This window comes from Lissotriton vulgaris, chromosome 7, assembly GCF_964263255.1.
Source record: "Lissotriton vulgaris chromosome 7, aLisVul1.2, whole genome shotgun sequence".
Lineage (NCBI taxonomy): Eukaryota > Metazoa > Chordata > Amphibia > Caudata > Salamandridae > Lissotriton > Lissotriton vulgaris.
The window spans coordinates 239,529,016-239,555,138 of NC_141695.1; the positions used below are offsets into that span (position 1 = coordinate 239,529,016).

Genomic DNA, 26,123 nt, shown 5'->3' on the forward strand with positions numbered 1-26,123 from the left:
GAAAGCTGTCACAACATGGATAAAGAACAGCGGCCTAAAACTCAAATCAGAGAAAACAGAAGTCCTTATCCTCGTCTCCACCCCCTCCGCATGGGACGACACTTGGTGGCCCCCGTGCCTTCGGAAACCCACCTACCATGACAGATCATGTACGTAATCTCTGCATCATACTGGACTCATAGCTCACTATGAATAGCCAGATCAACCTCGTCTCCTCTGCATGCTACAACACCCTCTGCATACTACGTAAAACATTCAAATGGATACCCTCGACTCCAGGAAAACAGTCACTCACACCCTCATCACCAGTAGACTGGACAACGGCAATGCCCACCATGCTGGAATCAACAAAAAAAACCCTGCAAACTCCAGACCTCCCAGAACGCCACAGCTAGACTAATCCTCGATATCCCACGGCACAACCACATCACCCTTAATATCTGCGACCTCCAATGGCTCACCATTGAAAGAAGAATAACTTTCAAGTTGCTCATGCATGCCTACAAGGCTCTCTACAACATCTCACATCAATACCTCAACAACCGACTCTCCTTCCACGCCCACAAGAGAAACCTCTGCTCAGCCGACCTCTCCATAGCCATCGTCCAATGCTTCTACAGGAACAGAGCGGGTTAAGGTCCTTCGCATACCTCACAGCCAAGACCTGGAACAATCTCTCCCTTCACCTCCTGGTGAAGCCCAACACTGCAACAATTCGGGAAAGACCTCAACACCTGGCTCTTCAAATGAACTCAATGGAGCCACACACTCCCCCGTGCCTTGAGACTGTTACAGGTGAGTAGTGCGCTTTACAAACCACTGATTGATTGATTGATTGATTGAATCAACTATCAAGAAGCCATCTACCTCTGTCTTCTCAAGCTCTCTGTTGATAAGCCCACTGTGATGTAATTAGTTGGTCGCTCCTGGTGAGGGAGGTGCATGCGGTCACCTCGAGACCGACATTATTAGTGTAGAAGCATATTGATGTTATTTAACTATGGTTCCACCCCCGAGTTCCACCCCCGGGTATTGGAGCAGCATTTGCAGGTCTCTCAGCAACAATTCAGTTGTGACGAAGATCTGCGGATGTCGGGTCGCTTCCGGTCATAGGGGCCGGCGTTACACTGAATAAACTTCAACTATATTAACCATTCTCTGCCTCCGACTGCACTACTTCATATTGGCGACGATCTAGCAGCTCCTACGCACCCACCAACCCACCTTTTCTTTTAGTATCGGATCATGGTGTTTTCAATGGCTCAACACCTCGCTGGAGTCATCGCTTTCCCAGACTGTGTTACGCTCCTGAAAAGTGGATTTCATTCTCCCAAAGGAGTCCAGCTGTCCTCACTTTTGGACAGTGGCATTCTTCAGAACTGCTCATTGAGCTCTCAATGACTTGCAGTTCACATGAGTGTACACGAGATCACTGCAGCGCGTTAACGTCAGCGTGTACCCCCATCTCATTTGAGTGTAGTCCAGCCTACTGGTGTTTGTCTTCACCACAAGTAGCTGCTACTGCACCTGTGCATCGGCTTGTCTCTCTTTCTCAGCTTGTACGGACATGAATCACAAGCTACCGTTTGCATTTCAAGACATACAGGTACTGTCGTTCATTTATTTTTCTTCTTTTTGTATGTGCAATACACTGGAAGCTCTTTGGAATCAAAGATAGTACTAACTGGTCAATTGGGCCTTCTGAATCATATTGTTTTGTTTTATTATCTTCATTAATTTTTATATTTAATTGCTGACCATGATTCTGCCCACAATTACCCTGTTGCTATTCAGTGTCACATTTCATTTTCTTCAAGTAAGGTTAATCTTTACCTAAATTATGGCCTCAACAGATTACATTGCCAACACCTTTTCTACAGTCACCTGGCAACCAATCATTAAATGGGTAAGAATATTTGCGAACTATTTTGTGGCAATTGATGCTACATGTTTTTCTCCCGCACACAAAGCAGCAATCTTATACAGTTGCATTGGACTAGCAGCACCGCTAATCTACCATGCTCTATACCACAAGGGGGATCACTGGGATCCCTACATCGGAGAAGTGTGGCTCAATGGTTAGAGCGTCAGACCTTGATGCAGAACGCTGGCCAGGGACCAGGGTTCGATCCCTGCCTCGGCGGGATCGGGCTTAAATTCCTCTGACCGGATATTCTCGCCTCAGTGCCGAATCTAAGCATGGGCCCCATGCTGCAACTCTGGGCAATAGCTTGCTTAGTCTCCACAACGGCCCCCGATGCACAAGGGATGCCTGGCTTCACCATGGGACGCCCAGGATTGGACACCTCACAAGGAAAAGCCAGGAGGGGTTCCCTTGTGGTAGGAGTACAAGCGCCGGGATGCCTCTGGGTTACTGTTTGCGCTATACAAATACAACACATTTACCATTACATTACAAGGAAGCTTTGGCACGAATGGGCAAGCAATATGATGCGGAACCAACCAATATGCTTGAACATCACAATTTATTTAAAAGAAAACAAAGCACTGATGAAACTGTTGAGGAATATGTAGCAGCAGTAAGGATCCTAGCCTCAACTTGTGAGTTTGGAGCAAGCGTGAATATTTTTGTACAAGATCAATTTGCATTTGCATGTTATTCTCAAAAAGTTCAGAAAAGACTTCTGAGTTGTAGGAACCCCACTTTATCTAAAACTATTCATTTGGCAAAGGGAATAGAATGTTCAATGGTTTCATCTGGAGCTATTCATGAAGGACAATCAGTCAGCTTACACAGTGAAGATACCATTAGTTCTATATCCGCTGGCAATAATCCCGGAAATCCTCCATTCAAGAAATCTCTAATATGTTTTAGATGTGGGTCAAAATCCCATATTGGCAATTATCACAACTGTCCTGCCATTGGAAAAAGGTGCATGTCATGAAAAAAGTGGGACATTTCCAAGCAGTTTGCAAGAATACTAAAAGATCACACAAGATCCACTTCATTGATGTCACTGAAGATGCCCACATTTGTTCTGAAAAAACTTAGTAATGTGGTTTTAACAATTGAATGTAACACAATACGTGGAGTACGCAAAGCAAAGGTACAATGGTGTGATGCCCTAATTGGGGGTGTGCCACCTCAAGTTAAGGCTGATTCGGGATTGGCAATTACAATTTTATCTCATATTACTTCTCAGGAGAAATGGAATGCTTTTGTAAATCTTTCTCAGACCGATTTCAAACCCAAAGCCTTTGTGGAAACTGAAATTGACATGCTTGGTTATTTTAGATCAAAAGTAGCAGGTCTAGGCTCACATACCATTACTTAAGTGTATGTAGCCATGAAAGGAAGGAACATTTTAGGCGGGCAAGACCTAACCAAAATGGGTATTTACTTTAAACCGGGGTGGGATAATCCTATAGTACTAGGTGATCTTCTAGAAGGTTGTATAGAAGATGATATGTGTACTGTAGATGTTATTGTAGACTCCAACAAACCCTCTTTTCCAGGTTCCTCTCCAGATATTGAAACCATCATTCGCCAATTTCCCACCTTTTTTTCCCACAAAATAGGTACTGTGCTAGGTTTTGAGCACCAATGTGATTAAAAGCAAACGCTCAACCTGTGATACATAAGGTTTGACCTTTGCCTCTGAGTGTCAGAAATGATTTAAAAACAAGTTCTGAAGAATCTTTGCTCAGAGGGAATCATCGTTCCATGCCATTCTTCATCTAGGGGATCTCTCAAGTCTCATTGTAGGGGGGGTCCAAATTTTTCTCTGTAGTAGATTTGTGGCCAGCTTATCTCAGGAACTTGCAACCTTTGTGACTCTGTTTGGGGCATTCAAGTACCTCGTGCTGCATTTGGTTTGGCCTTCGCTGCTAGTGTTTTCCAGAGGCTCATGGATATCGTTTTCAAAGATATTCCTGGAGTCCAAGCTTACCAGGATGACATTATGGTGCACACTAGAAGTAGTGAGGCCTACAATGACACATTGTCCAAAGTTCTCTCAAAATTATGCAGTGCTGGTATGACCACTAGACATGAGAAATGTAAGTTTGGTGTTCATGAACTTTACTATTTAAGCCACACCTTGTCCCCAGAAGGCATCAAACCTATATATATACTTTAATCAAAGCAATACATGAAGCCATTTCACCTAAAGATAAGCATGATTTACGTAAATTTTTAGGGTTGGCCGAATATTATGCTTGATTTGTGCATGGGTATGCTCAAATGAAATAATAAACAACAAACTTTAAGGAGGGCCCAAGGGGATTTGAGATTACCGACCCTCAAGTGTCCTATCCCCCAATCTACACGTGCTAAGAACAACAAAGGGGACACTAGTGGTCAAATGGTATGTGGGTGGGAGAGAAACATAAGTGGCATAGGCTGTGTCTTATGTGCATGGCACCACAGTGTTCAGAAAACCCATCAGCCCACCCAATGGCGGAGCATCATCATCTGGGATTTTTTGTAAAAGAAAACTGGTATCTCATCCAGGTGTCCCACTAGTTGTTATCGTGAGACATCCAAGGAAGGATCCGCCAGTGATGTAAAACAACCAAAGATTAAGATGCGGTGGTGCTGAAAATTGAATTGCAGTGTTAGAAAAGGTGAAAAAAGTGAAAACTAAAATTGACTATTATGATGCCAGAAGAACCAATTTATTAAAGGGTCATCGTGATGTCAAGGTTAAAAATAGTGTTAGGATAGTATAGATAGATAGTAACTATCCAGTGATGTTTAAATAGGTCGACATGTTTCAGCCAATCAAGGACAGTAGGTAGCCCAGTGGCCTCCTTCAGGACCAATACTGAAACACTACTGCAAATGTGCGGAAAAAGTAAAAAATCCGAGAGACCCTACCATTTAGCGGAGTTCCAGAATCTGGACGTGGTGTCTCTCAGAAATAGTTTGGTTCCTGCAAAATAATGTATATACATATATATACAGACATACACATATATGCAGACACAGACAGGAAAAAGCCACTAAATATAACATATACAAAACCACATAAATGCATGCTGTAGCTAGTATATTCCATCAGCATACTTAATTGGTATCCATGTGGCATACCAATTTTGACTCACCCAGAGCAATCTTGGGATCAGACCTCACCTCTCCTGGCGCTCGCTCAGGCAATGAGGCCCCGCTCTATTAATATGCAAAAGAGAAATAGCAAGAGAGACAAATATTATCCTGCTATTTTTGTAATCATAAAACCTTGGTAAATGCTCGAGACACACAAGGACTCTGAGAAACCTATTGATGTTTAAATAATGTTTATTATAACCATAAGGTTAGATAGCTCAGTCTATGTTGTCATAAAGTGCCTGGAGTCACATCATAACCTGGTTCTGTTAAAAGGGCCACTCAATACACAAACGCTAGTCTCTGCGCTGCCTTTGAAGAAATTGCCAAAGGGAACTCAAAAGATGGACACCCGGACGGACCGAGACTTAGAATGAAAAAAGCCTGGGGTTGAGAGAAAATGACGCTAAATCTTGGTATCTCCCTGGAATGAGGTAGTTAGTAGTAACACCCCAGTCGAGCCTTCCCTGATGTCTTTTGGCCGTACCTGTCCGTCGGTACCTTATGCTTAGTCCTAAGCCGAGGGGGGGTACCAACAGGAACAGGAAAAGCGCTATTTGTATCCCTTTCAATTAGCGTTAATTGGTCTTACCGCTCAAAAAACGTGCGGACCGGAATGGAGGCTGCAAGTAGACTGCACGTGTGTTTTAACAGGATACTGCGTGTTCAAAATGGTTGTTATCGAGCAGATTGTAGATGTGCACGGGCGGACCACACAGGGACCCACATTGCCAAATCTAACCAGAAATGCTTTATCATATCCGGTTTGTGTAGAGAGAAGTCATCAGCCAATGCCCTTGTGGAAAACAACGTTTAGTTAACGTGTGAGAGACGTTAGCATTCATTAGTTGACAATAAGCACAGCCAAATGAAGTTACGCCGATCGGTGTTAGTAACAAGAAAAATCGCCGATCGTACTAGGTGTAATCAATCTGTTTAAAAAGGCGAGCTAACACTGCAATTCATTTTTCAGCACCACCGCATCTTAATCTTTGGTTGCTTTACATCACTGGCGGATCCTTCCTTGGATATCTCACGATAACAACTAGTGGGACACCTGGATGAGATACCAGTTTTCTTTTACAAAAAATCCCAGATGATGATGCTCCGCCATTGGGTGGGCTGATGGGTTTTCTGTACACTGTGGTGCCATGCAAATAAAACACAGCCTATGCCACTTATGTTTCTCTCGCAGCCACATACCATTTGACCACTAGTGTCCCCTTTGTTGTTCTATGCTCAAATAGAATCTTTTGGAGGGTTACTTAGAAAAGGTACTAAATTCATATGGAGTAAAGAATTGCACAGCACATTTGACAAAGCCAAACTCATCATTGAGCAAGCACCAGCCTTGCAACCCTTTCAAGATGAATGCAAATGTGTTTTTAACCCCTTCCACACTCATGACGAGCTGGGCTCGTCATGGTGTAGCCTCCTCGTACACTGATGACGAGCCCAGCTCGTCATAAAACAATGAAATAGAGCAATCTCCAGCACAGGAGGGGAATTGCCTTAGCAGCCATGGGGTTAATGCAGATGCAAGCTTGTCAGGACTTGGTTCTGTACTTGGGAAATTGGTTGGTGGCAAGTAACACACTGTTGCATTTGCTTCTACGTCACTACAACCCGCTGAAACGCAATGCAACACTATAGAAAGAGAAGCACTTGCATGTGTCTGAGAAATATACAAGTTCAAATCATACATTTGGGGTCATGAATTTGAAGTATTTACAGATCACAAACCACTAATGTACATTCTCAATGGTGGAGGAACTAATAAGGCATCCGCCAGTTTAGTACATTTTACTCTCTACATTACAAGAGTATAATTTTGACATCAAACATCTACTCGGTAGGAAGAACTTTAGAGCAAACCGCTTATCCCGTTTGTCTCTTGAGTGTGAAGAGAATGATTCAGAAGATGCAGAGTTTGTTGTGGCGGCAGTGGATGCTGTTCTGGAGGGTGGTCCTATTTCTGAAGGGACCTGGAGAGAGGCATATTCCAAAGACCCCCAAGCTCAATAAGGTCAAATAATTCATTATTAAAGGGAGGCCAGAGAGTAGAACTATTTCTGATGAGAGTAAACATGTCTCTTCTGTGGTGCCTGAACTCTCGGTTGTTGATGAGATGGTTATGCGTCATAATTTAATTCCTCCAGAAAGCCTGTGTAAAGAAACAGCTCACCATGGTCAACCATTGAAAGTCGTGCAGAATGGCTGCTCTCTGACAAACAACAGAAAACCATTAACACGTCCCTACTTCCTGTACCATTTCCAAAAGATCACTGGGAAAATGTTGGTCTCGACTTTTATGGTCCTTATGAGGTATTTCCCCTCAGTGGATTATTTTCCAAAATGAATGTTTTACTGGTTTTGTGATGGTCCCACTACTGACAATGCCATGATATTTTAGAACATGTCTTCAAATTGGAGGTACCACAAAAAAACAATTGTCACAGGCCATGGCACCCTTTTCATTTCACAATGGATTTGTAAGTTTTTAAAACACAATCATGTTTAACATTTCAAAGTGGCTCTGTACTAACCCTCCTCAAATGTCCTAATGCAAAGGGGGAACTGAATGGTCAAGGAGAGGGTGCAGACCGCATTGTCCTCAGGCTTGGATGTTTAAGAATTCTTAAAGAACAAGATATGGTCATACAATAACACACCTCACAGTACCACTGGGTCGAACCTTTTACTTTGTTAAAGGAAGGAAAGTTCATTCTAATTTGTGTCCTAATTGACTTTCTAGCAAAAGTAGTCAAGAAATTGAATCTCTGGATTCCATTAGATCCGGGGTTGAGGTTAGACCAAACCTTATGAATTCTGACTTCGACTCTGGTAAGCATTTTGAAAATGAGTCTTTAAAGGTGGGTGATTGGGTTATAATCAAAAATCCTAAAAGAGTAAGGAAAGCAACTTCTAGGTACTCTTCACCTGTACTAGTCACTCAGGTAAGCAAAGGTTCTGTCCTGTTAGAAAAGAGGGGTTGCTGGAACGAGAGGAGTTTTGTCTTACTCACTGCTTCACAGGCAGACATCATCAAGAAGCGTTCTGCTTTTGATGCGGATAAGAGTCAATCTTATAATTGGTTACAAGATACTGTAGTTTCCTAATCTGTTGCTGGTACCACAATGTCAAGGTGATTCCAGGACACTCCAAGATGTTTTATCCCTGTGACTTCCTTGGCTGAGGTAACAGTCAACAGAGAGAATATTCGCTCTAGGAAATTACCCTTTACATTTAAAGATTATATATTGGAATAACTCTTTATATTTACTTTGTAGGTTGCAACACAAAGTGTGTTACACCTTCATATTCAATGTTGTATTGTACACATTTCTGTATTGCATAAGTTTATTTTATTCTTTTCTTCTTCCTTAAGATTGTTTAAATTTGACTCCCTCCTCATGAGGGAGTCACATGTGGTCTCCTCAAGACTGACATTAGTAGGGTAGAAGCATATTGTTGTTATTTAATCATGGTTCCACGCTCAGACAGTGGAACAGCAATTGCGGGCCACCTAACAACAATTTAGTTGCAGCAGAGATCTGCACATGTCAAATGCTTCCGGTCAAGGATTCTTGCCTTGCACTGAATAAACTTCAACTATATCACACATTCTCCGCCTACAACTGTACTACTTCACCCACCAACAACGACTCTGTCAACGTCACTATTGATATCAACGGTGCGGAAGTGACTTGTGAAGGAGAAGATCAAAGGAACCAGTTTGCCTTCAGTTAAGTCCTCATCAATGCCACTGTCTTTGAAGAAGCCATTGAGGAAACCATTGTTGATAACATCACCTTTGTTGAGACAACCATTGATGACAGTTCCACTATAAATTCCATTAACAATTGAGAATTCCTCCTCTGCTCCAATAAAATTGATTTCGGAGACTGAGATACCATCAGCTATAATGTCTCAACATACTTCCTCATCCTAGGTATTTGATCAACCACCTGCAAGACGAAGAAGGCTCAGATGCAGAAGGACCATCAAATACTGCCTACACACCTGGTTGACTTAGGGTCAAATGCAGGAGTTTGATTATGAACAAGATTATCCTCCCTCAAGGACACATTATGGGGAACGAGACGAGCCACACAATTCAAGGTCATATGAACTTTTCAATGAGGACTCACGCTCACCACACTGGCAGTCGCACCAGGAAAATAATGCTGATTATAAGGAGCAACTATACCTTTACCTGGAGATAATACAAATCCTGATGGGAAACAACCTTTACAACGCAACCTTTACAACGCACTACCATTAAAACGCAGTCATTACAACGCAACATCCCTTTCATCACATGACATTACAACGCAACTATTACAACGCATGACACTACAACGCATACAATTACAACGCATGTCATTACAACGCAGTCATTGCAACGCATACCATTACAATGCATACCATTACAACGCATTGTACCCTTACACTATCCAACACTTACCCTACTGTTGCACCCCTGGAGTTAGAATAGTCATTTTTACCCCTACACTATCCAACACTTACCTTACTGTTGCACCCCCTGGAGTTAGAATGGTAATGTTTATCCCTACACTATCTAACACTTACCCTACTGTTGCACCCCCTGAAGTTAGAATAGTAAATTTTACCCCTATACTATCCAATACTTACCATACATGCAATGTAATGGTATGGGTTGTAATGGTATGCGTTGTAAAGGTAGTATGCGTTGTAATGGAATGTGTTGTAAAGGTAGTTTTTTAGAGAATTTGTTATAATGGCATGCGTTGTAATGGAATGTGTTGTAAAGGATGTTGCGTTGCAAAAAATGCGTTGTAAAGGCATGCGTTGTAAATGTATGCGTTGTAACGTCATACAACCATCCTGATAGCCTTGGTGCAGGAGCTCAGAATCATGATGGCTGATTACTACAAACCTTTCCCAGATAAAGGACAACTGCCAATTTACCAAACTCCACAAATGCTGCCACCAACAAAGCCTACTGAATTTTCACATGACAAATTGGTTATTCAGGTTGTGTCTCTATCTTGGATGCCTCAGTCATCTGCTTTGACTTTATCCCCAACCCATACAGGCTTCACAACTGATGACGAAAATAATAAAGAAAAACACTTATCACCAAAAACCCCTGTAAGGGATGACCATGAAGCTTCTTTACCAGATTCGCTGGTTCTGGCATGTAGACTTTCCACCACATGCCATAGCAGGAGAGCATGTCATTAATATGAAGGCTTCTAAATGTTTCAGTTTACCATTGCAGACAAAGGATAGACGGCCAGATGCACTAAGTATACATGCAGTGAAGGGGGTCTCAATTTGCACAACTACTTTTACTGAATGCCTTTGTATTTTACGAATTAACTTCTGCGCTAGGGTAGTGGAAAAAATACAGAATCATAGTGGGTAACAATTTGACCTACCTCATTAATATTTGAGGTAGGTTGCAAATTGCAACTTCCTATAATGTGTTGGAATCACAGGGATGGTAGCCTGCTGGGGTCAGCAGACCACCATGTCTGAGATTGGTGTTAAATAAAGCACTTTAAAAAAAATTAAGCCTTATTTCCATAAACGATAAAGGTTGTGTTTAAAATTAAGTTTTGAAAATGCCTTGATCTCTGCCCACTCCTTAAAATGTGTTTTTTGACCATTCACAAAGAGGAAAGGGTCCCTTGGGAATCCCTTCTTGTTTGTAAATCGGTTAGGGTAAAATAATGCTTTGTAACTGGATTTCAGTCACAAATCATTAATACATATCATAAGGAATCAGTATTTGGAAGAGATGCCCTGAAGGTGCTCCTTCAAAATACCAAATTAGTACGGTTCCCTAAATCTATTTAGTGATTCGGTCACATGTTATTGAATCTCTAAATTGGTTTAGTACATTAACAAAGACATTTACTTGTTGCACACCCTGCTATATAACGAATCACAGGATTTGCTCCCAGTAAATCTTTATTACAACTGGCCCATAGACTCTTTCCTTTAAAAATCTATAAGACTCTCCAAAGTGGTCAGTCAAACCTGTGCCATCCATATATATAGCAAGGGTCACTAGGTTATGCAGAATCCAGCCACCGTGTCAGCTGTGGTCCCTCGGCTGGATAAGAAATGCAAGGCACTACCTGTTTAATATATCAGGGTCATGCCTGCTTTGCATATGGCTGGGTTCAAACTGAGTTAGCAAGGTGGATCATAGAACAATTGGTTGGAATGCTATCCGAGCAATTGCCAGTAGTCAGTAGATGACAAATTGCTAGAATTCCTCCCTCCGCCTTTTGTGAATTTGATGTGATCTCATTGAGAGCCATTGTTATAGCCTCTTGGATACGTTTAGCACTTGACTATCTTGGTACTCCTAGCTCGACTATGGAATAATTCAAGCTTGAGAATCTATGAATAATAGAAATAGGACAATTACCATTTTAGGTACATAGCTTTTTCTTACTGATCATGTTTGCACACATTAATGCATACATCTATATGCCACTGAATTACTAACTCAAAATATGAAGAAGATGTAATTTTTTATTTTAATTCCAAAACTATTACATTTCTACCATGCTGTAAAAGAAACCTTCACTGGCATTTATTTGAGCTTCAATGTTTGCTTTCGAAGAGTACAGAAAATAAAGATCTTGCTGGGACAGTATTTAGTATTGCATTTATGAGGTTTACCAGAAGGACCTTAAGTTCCACAACCATATGTCAGCCTAAGAAAATATGAAAGACATAGACCATACATAATAGATTTCTCAGATTACATGGGGATGACATTCCTAAACAATATATATGAGAGTTGTGAGAAAGCCATCCTTTTTGGCCCTGTTTACCCCATTTTGTGACTGATACTGGTGGTAACTGACTTTGACTGTGCCATAGGCTCTGCAAACCAGGCCCAGGGCCAGTGCCCTGATGAAAAATGTATATGGTAATAAGGTATAATTACAATTGGCAATGACATATATCCTGTATATAATATGGCATGGGGGATTCAAACTACCTATACATTCCTAGTATATAGCAGGGCATGGGGTTTAGAGGACTAGTAGATTTCCTGTACTGGAGTGTGCACTGGTGTGTGCGTATTGTCATTTTTAAAGGTAGCCCTGCTTTGCCGACTGTCTTTAAAAGTAAATTACATGCAAATTCGACTTGGTGGTATAGGTACTACCAACATAGTAATGTACCTTTTTTAACATATAAGTCATACTTAAGGTCTCCCATAGGTGCCCCAGGGTGGGGTGTTATGCAACCATAAGCAGGGGGAGTTATAAAAGATGTATCCCCTGGTGAGGGAAAAACTGCCAATTTCATGTTCCCCATTGTACATAATTAGTTCCATAGGGTACCACTGGAATATTTTATTTAAGTACAAAAATTGCTAGGAAGGGGCTCGAAAAATGTCATTCAAGTGTTAAAAGATTGACAATGATAAATCCAACAACTTGCTACTGTTGAATGTATCATAACTAGTGCAGACAATAAGTTATGGAACTTTCTTTTCTGTGAGTCAAAATACAGCCTTCATGCAGCCTTTCCTGATTGGTCAGCCTCAAGAGGCTTAGCCCAGCAGCTATGATGGGGTGAATAGTGGCAGCATAGAGCACAGGTTATATGATGGGGAGAGTTCTGCAATTACACAGAACAGGCCAGGTTGGGGGCTGTGTAAATCAAACTGGGCTTCTAAGAGAGCAGGACAGTAAAGAATGTCTGTCAGGAGTACACCCTCTTTCTGTAACGCAAGCCAGATGGTAGATCGAGGAGAGGAATTTGCGTGAGGTGAAGGTGGGGTGTTAATGGAAATGAGCCAAACCCGTAGGTTGGTTTAACCTGCTCTTACTCCAAAGGAAAGAATATCCCCATGTTGAATTTTAAAGTGCAGTTCTTTTTGGGACAAGAATATGCCACACTTTGGAGGAAGCTGCCAAGCTTTTGGGTAGCACCTTGCACCGCATTGGACAGGGGTGCCCCCCTACTTGTTGCCCTATATCATTAAACAAATATGTAAGAGCTGCATAGCAACTTGGATTTGCTGCCTGAAACTACAAGAAGAAGGACTGCCCTGCTGGATCCCAAGTCTACACAAGATAGAATTGCTCCCTAAAGGACTGCTCCTGTTGCTTCAAAAAGGATTAAGGAGTGGACTCCCTGAAAGTTACAGGTTAACAGAGCTTACCTGCACCATCTCCCTCAAGAAGTCCCCAGTTTGGAGTGCATCCAGTGGACTTTTAAGGATTTGGCCAGGTGTATTGTGGGAACTGTAGCCCAAACATTCATGGACCACCTCAGAGCTTCTATCCCATTGATTTGTATGTTGGATACTTTTAACACTCAAGAGGAACTTCAGGAAGGATTTTCAGAAATCCAGAAGAACTTTTGGAAAAAGCTCCATAAGTGGACCAGCCTGATGTTGAAAGTCAAGACAACTACTTTTAACCGTATCCCGGACTGGATTTCAGGTTTATCCCGCTGAAAGCTCTCGACTTCCAGGATTTTATTGCGGCCATGTGGAAAAGCAATCCAACTGCATCTCATGGAACTCGGACTGCTGGAGGGGACTGCACGCCGTCAGGAGAAAATCCTTCAGTAAATGCTTCTAAGCTGAAAGTTAAAATTTTGACTGTGGCCTCCCGCTTAGTGTATCCAATCAGGGCTCCATTTCAGTTGGCCTCAAACTTTGCTTTGTCCCGATCAAGTGCGACCAGATGTCCCAAGTTAACTCTATATGTTTTTAAGGACTATAAAGTGGCTATCTTTACCAAATGGATTTTTGTCATTTTGGTTTCATTTTAAAGGTAAACATATTTCCTATTTTCATAAATTGGTGTGTGATTTTTATTGTGCATTGTGTCTTACTTATTTAATGTATTGATGTATTTGAATGTTTTACATACCTGGCTCCTGAGTTAAGCCGGCCTGCTTTCAAGCAGCTACCAAGGATTGAGCCAGGGGCCAATTTATAGAGACCTTATCAGGACCTTATATTGTGTGGGTGGCCTTATTGTTAGTGGTTGATGCTTACTTACCCGTACCAATAACCCATCATTCAGACAGAAGAGCCCACCTGTAAGGTTTACAGATCTTTTGGGTTGGGGCCAAATATAGCAGGGATATCCCTATTGTCATATCGTCGCTGCGCAGCATGCAGGAACCACTAAGGACACCAGGTAGTGTGAGGAGATAATTCTTTATTGTTATATGGCGTCCGTCCGTCAGGGCACGTCCGTCCTCGTCCTTGTCCTGCTGCAGAATGTCCTTTCCTGTCCCTCTGCAGGAAGTGGTGTCCGGTGACCTGGTCACCACCCTGTGACCCACAGGGTCCTAGCGTCCAGCGTCTGTCGTGTCATGGTCATCACATCTCCCCCCGTGTCACAACAAACTTTTCCACGTGCACAAATTCTAGGTATACTGTCCACACAGTGAAGTCTTGTGACAGAGGGCAAAAAGGGAGAGAGAGAGAGAGAGAGAGAGAGAGAGAGAGAGAGAGAGAGAGAGAGAGAGAGAGAGAGAGACTCTACATTTCTTCTAGCAGTCTCTTTGTCTTTTTGCATTCTCTTCTTGGTCTTTGTTCTCCGCTTTGTTCTTGTCCTCCACCTTCTTCTTTTTGTGTTGTCACTCCCCCGTTTGTTCCTTGCTCTCTTTCCTCCACTTCCGGTGTCGTTATTGCTCTTTCTCCTTCTTCCATCTTGAACTCCTTGAAGTGTGAGCTGTTTCTTGTTACCTTCCGATGGTCTGAGACTGCAGTCACCATTGACCCATTTACTCCAGTCACTACCAGCGGATCTTTTGCAAAAGGGCTGTCAGACTTCCTTTGCTGTGTTTGTTTCACTATTACTAAGTCTCCTTCCTTTAGTTGGTGTTCAGCCGCATTTCTCTTCTTGTCAGCGTATTCTTTCATTTTCCTTTTCTCTTTGCTGTCTCTTTCAGCGATCTCTTGTCTGTTGGTGTCTGCTATGGCCTCTATCTGTGGTAGTCTGGTTTTGCTTGCTCTTCCTAGCACCAGTTCTGCTGGACATCTGCCCGTGGTGCTGTGAGGAGTGTTCCTGTAATCTCGCAGCACCTGACAGAGCGCCTGTCCAATTGAGATCTATGACAGTTTTGCTCGCTGGATGGCTCTTTTGATGGTCCCCATAAATCGTTCTGCCATTCCGTTGGCTTGTGGCCACAGGGGAGTTATTTTCCTGTGTTTGACTCCCAGGTAGTCCATGAACCTGCGGAATTCTTCTCCTGAAAATGGAGGACCATTGTCTGTTTTCAATGTTTGTGGTGAGCCCCAGGCAGCAAATATGTCGTCTAGCACTGGTAAGGTGGCACTTGCCGATGTCGAGGACACTTCCCTCACTATTGGGAATCTCGAAAATTCGTCGATGACTACCAACAGATATTTTCCAGTCTCCAGTGGCCCATAGAAATCTGCGGCCAGTTCGGTCCATACTGCTGATGGCAACTCCGACATCTTCAACGGTGTGGGCTTACTAGATGATCCAGTTACTTGACAGGTGTGACATTGTCACACTTCTTCCTCCACCATGCTGTCTAGTCCTGGGAACCACACTCTTTCTCTCAACATCTTCTTTGTCGCTACTATTCCTCTATGTGACTCATGTGCGATCTTAATTGTTCTCTTTCCTAGTCTGGGTGGTATTACAATCCTTGACCCTCTCATCAGGATTCCGTTCTCTGTCTCCGACAGTTCTTCGCTGATCTTTTTGAATGCCAGCAGTTCTTCTTTGTCGACCCCTTCTTCTGTGACGGTGTTGCTATTAACGTGTCTCCATCTCTGTAGCCTCACTACTGTTCCTATTGCCTTCATCGTCAGATCTCTTTTTGTCTCTTGCTCCAGTTCTTCACTCGTTATTGACGCTGGGGTGTTTTGTTTCACGATGAAGTTCAGGTATTCTTCTGCCATTGTGTTACCACCGGTCCGATATGGGAGCGGGTGTCGCGACATGTAATCAGCTGGGTTTTGGTCTTTGCCTGGTTTGTGTATTATTTTGAAATTATAGTCCATCAGCCTTATTCCCCACCTCTCTATTCTTGGTGGTATTTTTGCTTTTGGGTTGGTGTAGATAGTCACTAGCGCTTGGTGGTCTGTCACTATGGGGAACGGTTTTCCATATATGAACATGTGGTAGTGCTCACATGCCCATACTACTGCCAAGCTCTCCTTTTCTGGTTGAGAGTATGCTCTCTCAACATCTGACAGGCTTTTGCTCCCGTATGCTACTATCTGTCGAGGTGAATCTTTCCCAGGTTTGTGTTGTGCTAGTATTGCACCCAGACCTACCGGGCTGGCGTCTACTGTTAGTTCAGTGCATAAGTTCGGGTCGAAGTACGCCAAATGGTCTACTGCCGTCACTGATGCTCTTATTTCTTCAAACGCTTTTGTGCATTCTGTGGTCCATTCGAATGGGTGCCCTTGTTTTGTTAGTTCTCTTAATGGTGTGCTCACCGTTGCGAAGTCTTTTATGTACCTCGAGCAGTAGCTGGCCAGGCCAAGAAACGAGCGTACATCAGCGACGTCTTTTGGTTCACTCGTCTTTTCGAGCGTGTCTATCTTACTCCTGTCTGGCCTCATTCCTTTCCGTGAGAATATGTGTCCAAAGAACACTAATTCTTCTCTTCCCAGCTCGCATTTCTTCTCATTTACTGTCAGGCCTACCTCTACCAGCCGTGAGCATACTTCCCTCAGTGCCGTGTCATGTTTTCCGTCTGACTTCCCGAAGACCAGAATGTCATCGCTGTAGTTAAGACTGTTTGTTATTGGTCTTATTATCTGCCTGATCGTTGCTTGGAATATTTCTGCTGCTGAAGATATTCCAAAGCTCAGCCTTTTGTAGCGAAACAGTCCTAGGTGCGTTGAGAAGGTCGTTATGTATCTGGACTGCTCGTCCAGCTCCAATTGATGGTATCCCTTGCACAAGTCTAATTTGGAGAATTTTCTCATTCCTGTCAGGCAGCTTATCATGTCGTCCAGATGTGGCCCTGGATGTCTTTCTCTTTCGATGGCTGTGTTCGGTACTCTCATGTCCACACAGATTCTTATCTGTGTGGTGTCTTTCTTCGGTACAGCCACTATCGGGGACACCCATGGCGTTGGTCCTTCTGCTGGCTCAATGATGTCCTGTGCCAGTAGGGCCTTTATTTCTTCCTCCACTTGAGGTTGTAGATGTATTGGGACCCTTCGGTGATGCTGTGCGACTGGCCTGACAGCCTCATTTATGTGCAACGTTATTTGCTTTCCTTTTAGCTTTCCTAATCCTTCCGTTAGTTTTGGGAATTCTTGTAGTATGCTTTCCTTTTCCGACATGTGATACATCATTTTCAGTGGGCCCATCACTTTTGCAGTTACATTGCTCAATAGACACGGTGCGGGAATGTCTCCTCGTAACACATGTATTTCTTCTATGACAGTCTTGCCCTTATGCGTCATGGTGTCTGTGAATTTTCCCATGTTTGTCACGGGATTTTGGGCACCCCATGTGAATACTCTTACACTTGACGGTTGTAGCGGCGGCTTCTTCTTCATCTTATCATATTCTGTTGCACACATGATATTGCACGTGGCTCCGCTGTCCAGTACAAAGTTTGTTTGATGGGGCCCCACTTCAATGGTCACCCAATCCGTCTTCTTTATTGATTTCCTGTCTATTAGTCTGATGTGTTCCTCTTCATGCCCTTCGTCCGTGGTCATGAGATATAGGCGTTCTACCTTTCTTGTTGTTTCATCCTCTTCTTCTTCTTCTCCTGACTCTCCCGACGAATTCCTCTCCGTCGCTTCCATGTGTCGTACATGTTTTGTTGTTGCTGTTCTTGGCTTTCCGGGCCTGTCACGTTCACTTTTGAACTGTCCACCTTGGCACATGGTAGCAAAGTGGTTACTTCTGTTGCATTTTCTGCATGTTTGACCAAATGCTGGGCATGGTCCTCTGTGAGGGAATTCCAAACCGCACCGGTAGCATTGGGAACTTTGTTTCTTCGCCGCTTGTTCCTTCTGTCCTCCTTTCCAGTTCCCTTTCTTGCTGGTGTCTGACATTCTATGTATTTGTTCTCCCTTTCGGTCCATCTGTTTTGCTTGTATCATTGCTCTTGCTTCTGCCCTTGCCAGATCTAGAATTTTGTCTACTGTTGTCGGTTCTTTTAGTAGCCTTGTGCGAAATTCCGTGTCTCGGCAGCCTTCTATCAGTTTGAGGCGAAGTGCCTGTCCGTTGTCGTACTTTTCAAATTCGCAATGTGCTACTAGCTTCCTCAGTCTTGTTGCGAAGTCATCCATTGACTCTTCTGGCTGCTGATATGCCATGTGAAACGAGTATCTCTCAAAGTCGACGTTTCTTTGCGGGTCGAACTTGGCCGTCAGGCATTTTATTAATTTGTCGTATGTCTCTAATTCGCTCGGTGGCAGTGTTATGAGGAGATCATCCACCTCATCCCCCACTAAGTTTAAGAATAGGTCTAATTTCTTTTCATTTACCACGTCAGTCGCCTTCATGTATTTTTCAAATTTTATGATCCATTTTTCCCACCGGATGCCCACTTGTGGCTCCGATACAATGAAAGGCACTGGTCTGCGGTATTGTGCACTCTGTGACTTTGTGTCTGGCATTTTCTTTAGACTCTTTTATTTTGAGCTATTTATGTTGATATCTTTCTTCTGTGTTTCTTTCTTTTATACTCTTTTCTTATGGCGACACTGTTGTCCCTTTTTCAGCCTCTTCGGTGCTTCTTGTGCCTTTTTAGTCGTCTTGCCTGGCTTTCTGATGGCTGCCCTTTGTTTTTGGTGCACTTTTCTGTTTTTGTCCTTCACAAAATGGCTGCCTTGCTTCTCGCGAGATTTCGCGATCGAAATCTTGCTATTGCCTGACTTTAAAATGGCCGACTGCTGTGGCCGCGTTGCTATTGGTCCTTGCTGCCTGTCTCTAAAATGGCCGCCGAGACTTCGATCGCTCTCGTGATACTACGCGCTCTCTTTTCTTTAGCGCGCTCTTCAATTTCTCCCCGGCGCTTCTGCCGCTTCCGTTACTGCTCCTCTTACCGCACTTTTATTCCTGCTTTCGTTGAGTTGGACGCTTATCGGGGTGGGCTCCCGTGTAGCTCCTTGTGTCAGCAGCGATCTGCAGCGACCTCCGCAGCCGCTCTGTTGATCCTGTGGTCTCGTGGTCGCGTAGTTTCACCGTTTCCGACCACCTTCGTCGCCAGATGTCATATCGTCGCTGCGCAGCATGCAGGAACCACTAAGGACACCAGGTAGTGTGAGGAGATAATTCTTTATTGTTATATGGCGTCCGTCCGTCAGGGCATGTCCGTCCTCGTCCTTGTACTGCTACAGAATGTCCTTTCCTGTCCCTCTGCAGGAAGTGGTGTCCGGTGACCTGGTCACCACCCTGTGACCCACAGGGTCCAAGCGTCCAGCATCTGTCGTGTCATGGTCATCACACCTATGCATGAAGTGTATGATACAGACTCATTGTGTATATAGTGGAGAGGCTCCCTAGTTTTAATATCTTACAGCTTGACTACACGGGCAGCAGTGCAATATATTAGGTCACACATTCCTTTAAACGTAATGCTGCTAGAGAAGTATACAGACTAATGTCTCCAATAGGAGGGATTTCCAATAGTTTAGCAATAGTTCTGGCTCACACCATCAATACCATTTTATCTGTTAGATCATGCATATTTTACAGGTGCATTTATTAGAATGTGGCTTATACAGGTAACTGTATGGATTTTACATGCCCATGCCTATCCTATTGCCTTACACTTTGGATTATCTGAATGTCGAAGACTCACTCCTTGGATGGTTTCTCACTCCCATTGACAGCACAGCTATCCTTTAGGTAACACACATTCTCATTTCTTTGATGGCAGATGGTCTGTTTCTTTGCACAGGCCTTGCAGTTCTCCTGATGAAATAGCAGTACTATGTCTCTAATTCCGCAGATCCATGGAGAACAGATTTACAGTGCTTAATTTGTAAAAGGTTAAGTGCCAGGTACCTTCTCGGAAGGCAACTGCAGCCTCCACCACCCATTGCCCCTACCACTGCTGTCAATAGCAGTTTCAACATAACACCTAACCATCTCACTCCTACAATTGTGACAATTCAAACAATTTTAGGCCACACATAGCTATAATTATGGGCATGAGAGGCTATTATTATTTATTTCCAATGTATAGTGGCTTAATAAACACAGTTGTGTTTTTCTCAAAATTAAAAAGACAGCAGCACCATGTGGTGGTTTGTCACTAGAGCTAGTGCTGACAATTCAGTCCCAGTACTGAGCACCAGAAACCACCCGCACAAATTAAGTACAAAGAGTAACACTATCTTTTTGTTCATGCAGATATTAGAAGTTTTTTATTTAGCTATCAGAACAGTGCCTCAGTTCACACAGATGATACAGGCCCAGGTCTTGTATTCCAGAGCTGTCTTTAAGGCAACACTCAGGTGTGTGCTTGTTTGCAAACAGAGCACTCCCTCGGAGCATACAGCTTTAATGTCTGAGAGCGCATGCCAATCTCAGGTTGGCCTCTTTTCAACAGAAGCGTAAGAACAGCAACTTACCACAGAAATCTTTTTTCCTCCAGTCTTGGACAGTAATATTTGCAGTCTGGCACTGTTGCACATAAGAGGTCAGCACTTGACATAGCACTTCCCGTGTCCCATTTGAGGCACAAAGTTCTTGCACACAACTCTCCAAGACATTGTGTGAGGGAAGGGCTTTTGTGCACTGCCTGAAGGGGCCTTTGGTATCGGCTATGATCCCACAGTAGTCACCTCTGGAGTAGGTTTTCTTCCTCTTGTCACTACACGCTGGCACAACAGGGTAGATCTGGCACTCCGTGCTGTTCTCTGAGTGTTCCCGCCACCTCTCGGCCAAGATCTGAAAGGAGGCAGCCTGAGATTCATTCCTTGTCTGCAGGTCATCAGAGGGGTCTCTTTTGGGCGTTCCACACAATCCGCAGGTGAAGCCAAAGTAACTCTGGGGAACCGTGGTTGTCACGTGGTAGAGCCCATCGAAAGATACAATGACCCCAAAGTCAGTACGGACCGTGACCATGAAGCCACTCTGGAAAACGAGAATCTTGCCATCCAGGAAACTGGCTGGGATAAGAGCTCGGACCCCATTCACCTGAAAGAAGAGAGCAGAAGACAACCATGAGAGAAGTGACAGGGTTCTTCCGGTTAAAGGAAGAGGTCAGCAGCCTCCTAGTGGTACAACAGGAGAAGCGCACTCACTATGAGCTAACGGAGGAATTGAAACCGAAAATACTTTCAAGAGAAGCTAACACTTAGCAAATGAGAAAAAAAGTATTTTAGAACAGCCTCACAAAGCATATGATAGAAGAAATGCAATCAGTAAGTACATACTTTTTGTTTTTATGTAGCAAGTATTGTAAAAATAAATATAGGATTAGTGCCTGCTTGCTTACTTCTCAAGCATAGGAGTATTTGTAGGTCTGGCCTTTGAGATAGCTTTAGCTGGCTCGCCAGACTACTGTTTTAAAAAAAAAATATCCGTAATATACTTGCATAGAGCTGCTTGTGGTCTCCATCTATCGGTCAGTTACATTGTCATTCATACTTTGCTCTCGCCCGCACAATGTACAAGATAGTGCAATGATTCCGCACACTTGATCCACTGGCTTACTGCTTTGCAAGAGACGGATTTAGCTTGCATAGTAGTACTCTGCTTCTTCGTCATCGCCATGTGTTCTTTTTTTATTACACACATTCTTTTTGACTTTCATTATAACTTTTATGACTTTTTTTCCCATTTTACAAAGGCCTGCCAGCTCTGCCGCTAAGGGCAGCTTGCAATGCTCTATATTTCATCTGAGTGCTGCTTAGGCGGCCGTCTTCAGTTCCCTACAACCCATGTGGCATCATGGAGTGCTATAGAACCATGGTTTACAGCGAGAGGAATAAAAACCTACATTTAGCTATTGGGCTTAATATTTCAGTTTATTATGTAATATCGTATACGAGCATAAATAAGGAGATAAACGAACAGAAAGATTAGAGTTGCGGCGAAATGCCCATCGCACGCAACACCCATTGCCCTGCCCTTTCACACTAACATTACAATGTCTTGCTCCTCTGCACTCCCTTCTACCATTCTTTGCCCAGAAACTGTGACTGTATACTTTCCTGTGTGTGCTACATTATAATATACCTGCATACGATGCTGGCATGTACTAGAACAAAGGAGTGCAAAACCAGTTATCTTATCTTATCTTATCTTATCTTAAGGGGGTTTTGTATAGCGCTCTGTCACCATAAGTTGCCTGGCGCTGATTGAGTGCTGAGAGGTGTAAGCATGGGGGTCTAGCCAGACTGTGCAAAAAGAAAAGTTTTCAGAAGTTTTCTGAATTCCAGAAGAGAATTAGAAGATTTGAACGGAAGAGGCAGCGGGTTCCGCTGGATTGGTTTTAAAATGAAATGCCTGCATGTACAGTTGCTTTCTCTAACTGGTGGTCTCACACAAATCCATGATTCTCTTACCAGGATATGACCAGGCCTTCCTGTAGGCAGCGTTAGCTCATGTTCATAAACTATGACCTTCACAAACACCGGCCATGCTCCTGATGTGAACCTTGATTCTTCCATTTTGGATATTACTGTGAAAGGTGTCAGGTGAGCATTGTCCCAGCAAAGATTTGATAAGATGAAGGCGCAGGTCCCGGGTAAGCGAAAGAATCTTTCATCAAATGTTGTAAAATGAAAGCCACCAGAGACTGTGCATGTTTTGTAGCTGGCAGGTTTGCAGATGTGGTAGCCTGAAGATTGTTGGCACAACTCATTGGACGCACAGGGCTGACGGTGACAGTCGATGTCACTATGTGCTGTGCACTGGCATTGCATGATGCATGTGTTGCTGTTCCAAAAAGTTGTTCCATGTGGTATGAATTTACCTGTGGAGTTTAAAATATATTTAGTATATGTAATCTCACAGTGTTTCCTATCATGCATACAATTGTTAAAAATATCTGACATTGATAATCAGAAAGTTGTACAGTCTTGAAAAAGTAAAGAGCACTCTAAATATGCATATCTGGGTGGTCAGGGCATGCGCCTAAGCCAGGCAAAAACAACCACTCTAGTCTGGGCAAGGGGGTTACACGCTGAAGATAACCCGTGCTCACCCCCTTGGCAGCTTGACAGAGCAGTCAGGCTTATCCCAGAGGCAATGTGTAAAGCATTTGCCAAACACACTCACAGAGCAGCGACACACTAGGCACACCACAAAAGAAACTCCACACAAGGTTATGTAAAAATAGCCTTTGCATTATCGGTAAAACACATTAGAACGTAATCATATATATACACTGTGCCACCTGGCACTTGGTATGACTTTACAGGGATTATATGACCCTGCAGGGCCATTCGGGCCACTGTCATAAGATCACAACTCACAGTTAGTGAATACAACCAGTAACTACTGGTAACATTCCATCAAGCATGAATGCATTAGGCATACTTCTCATTAGCAAGTGTGCACCACAGTAACACCTGCTACAGTGCACATCTCATTAGCCCTTATCAGGCATAAAGGTAATTGCCCACGTACAACAATATCTCTCTGAGTCCACTTGCCTCCAATTGGCAGTCCCAGCATCTCAGCGCTCACCACCTGGACTGCATGGTAGTTCAGTGGAGGCTCCTTTCTCAGACATGTAATACACGACAGGCAGGCAGGCAAAAAGACACATAGCACACATAAATGTCTTCTTCTAGTTACATTCATAAAATAGTGATAATAAATCTCCAAACACCATTACGCAGCATTTATTGCCACTATTCTAACCATACCAAACTTGATCACGCCACCCCTCTCATATCAGGAATTAATACTGAACCATATATCAGGGAATCCCTAATACATTCCTATGAGGGGGCAGCCTCACAGTTGTGAAAAACCAAATAGGTAGTTTGTCACTACCAGGACATGCCACACAGTTAAGGCACATCTCCTACCTGCCTAAGTCAGTTTTATAGGCTACTTTGGTGGGTTACACAAGCAGCACTGCAAGCCTACCAGAAGCATTTAATTTCCTGGTCCCGGGTATGTTGGATACCACTTTACAAAGGACTGATAGGAGTATGAAAAAATAGGCTGGGGCGTGGTTCACTTGTGGGAAGGCCAAAGCATCTGCCAGGGTGGCCGCCCTCACCCTGCCACGAGGCTTCCTCTGTGATCGTCTGCCTCCTCGACACAGGCCCCCTGCGAACACAGTGGCACAGCACTGCAGACTTATGACTGTACAGATTACTGCCTTTGATCTACACTGCGGACAGCAGGGCTCAAAATTCAGATGGAGTGGCAATTGCAGATGACGCAGTCCAGTAGACAAGACACATTGCTCCCAGTGCGGACCCCCTGGACCATGCATCATCACAGGCTGCGCACATGCTGAGGGCCAGAGGTGCCACTAACTCAGTGCACCACAAGTCAATGCCACGTGGCCTTATTAAGACAGAATTCATTAGACAAAAGACATTGCTACCAGTGCGGCCCGCCCGGACCATGCATCATCGCAGGGCGTGCACATGCTGAGTGCTTCAGGTGCCACTAACTCACTGCACTACAAGTCATCGCCACATAGCCTTATTAAGGCAGAATTAGTTAGACAAAAGACATTGCTACCAGTGCGGCCGGCACGGACCACCCATCATCGCAGGATGCGCAAACACTGAGTGCTTCAGGTGCCACTAACTCACTGCACCACAATTCATCGCCACATAGCCTTATTAAGGCAGAATTCAGTAGGCAAAAGACATTGCTACCAGTGCGGCCCGCCCAGACCACATATCCCTGAAGCTCTGCACATACTGGTTGCTTTCGGTGCCACTAACTGCGCAGTGCAACTCAACACCACGTGGCTGTGGGCCCTTCCTGACCGCTGCCTCCGGCCTACACTGCGGTCAGCAGAGCTCACAATTAAAATTGAGTCTTGGTTCATTAATTACAGTTTCTTGTAGGCAACTAACTACAACATCGCTAAAGCCTACATAATATCCTTGCTTCAAGAACTTGTTTTATATCTGTTATAGCTCTACTACAATGACTATATTCATCTTGCAAGTCCAAACGGACACTGAATGACAGACTACACTGCAGATAGCAGAGCTTACAATTTGAACTATAACGTCCCTCAAACCTGCATATTTCGACAGTGTATTCCATAAATGTTTAATCTTTGTTCCATACACCTACACTGCGGTCAGCAGAGCTCACAATTTAAATTGAGACATGATTTATTTATTGCAGAGACAATTGTACTCTATGTCCTCGAATTTTGTCAAGAGGAAGTGACTAAAAGCGTTCCTCGATGTCTGTGCTGAATACTGCCTTCGATCTACACTGTGGATAGCAGGGCTCACAATTCACATTGAGTCGCAATTGCAGATGAAGCAGTCCACTAGGCAACAGACATGGCTCCCAGTGTGGCTCGCCCGCACCACGCATCATCGCTAGCTGCGCACACACTAAATGCTTCTAATGCCCCTATCTCAATGCAGCACAATTCATAGACCCTTTATGATACAATGTTTTGTGTATAATTTCACATCTGCTGCCCCTACCTCAGTGTTCCACAAGTCATGGACCCTTTACATTGGAATCTTTTGTGTATTATTTCACATCTGCTGCCCCTACCTTAGTGCAGCACAAATCATTGACCCTTTATGATTGGATATCTGTTTCTGATCCAATGATTACTGTTGTACTTGTAACCAGCACCAACCATTCCCAGAGGGCTGGCTTACACTCACCCTACATGCATCCAGCACTGATGTCACTGGACAAGTGACCCTGGTAATAAAAAGGAGTTAAGCGCATGTGCCCATACCCAGTTCCACTATCTATATGTGTCCGTGTGTTTATTATGTATGCACGATGCTGCCCCTGGGCCCTACCACATTACATTGTGCTGTGGACAGCGTATGCAACCATGTTACCTCTGGCAATGGGGAAACTTCGGTTATGTAACTTTGTCTCGGTCATTTTACAAGTACGTACGTAGAGACTGGATCATTAGAGTA

General features: G+C 43.7%; 1 protein-coding gene across 1 annotated transcript in view; it reads right to left on the reverse strand.

Annotated features, from left to right (window-relative positions):
• LOC147701284 (alpha-tectorin-like) overlaps positions 1-26,123 on the reverse strand; it is a 550,081-nt gene that overhangs the window by 357,855 nt on the left and 166,103 nt on the right. The window contains exons 6-7 of the mRNA XM_086930016.1: positions 22,584-22,993; positions 20,643-21,210 (exon numbers count right to left, since the gene is read on the reverse strand). Of these exons, the coding sequence (XP_086786142.1) occupies positions 20,643-21,210; positions 22,584-22,993 (978 nt within the window). The remainder of the gene's footprint in view (positions 1-20,642; positions 21,211-22,583; positions 22,994-26,123) is intronic.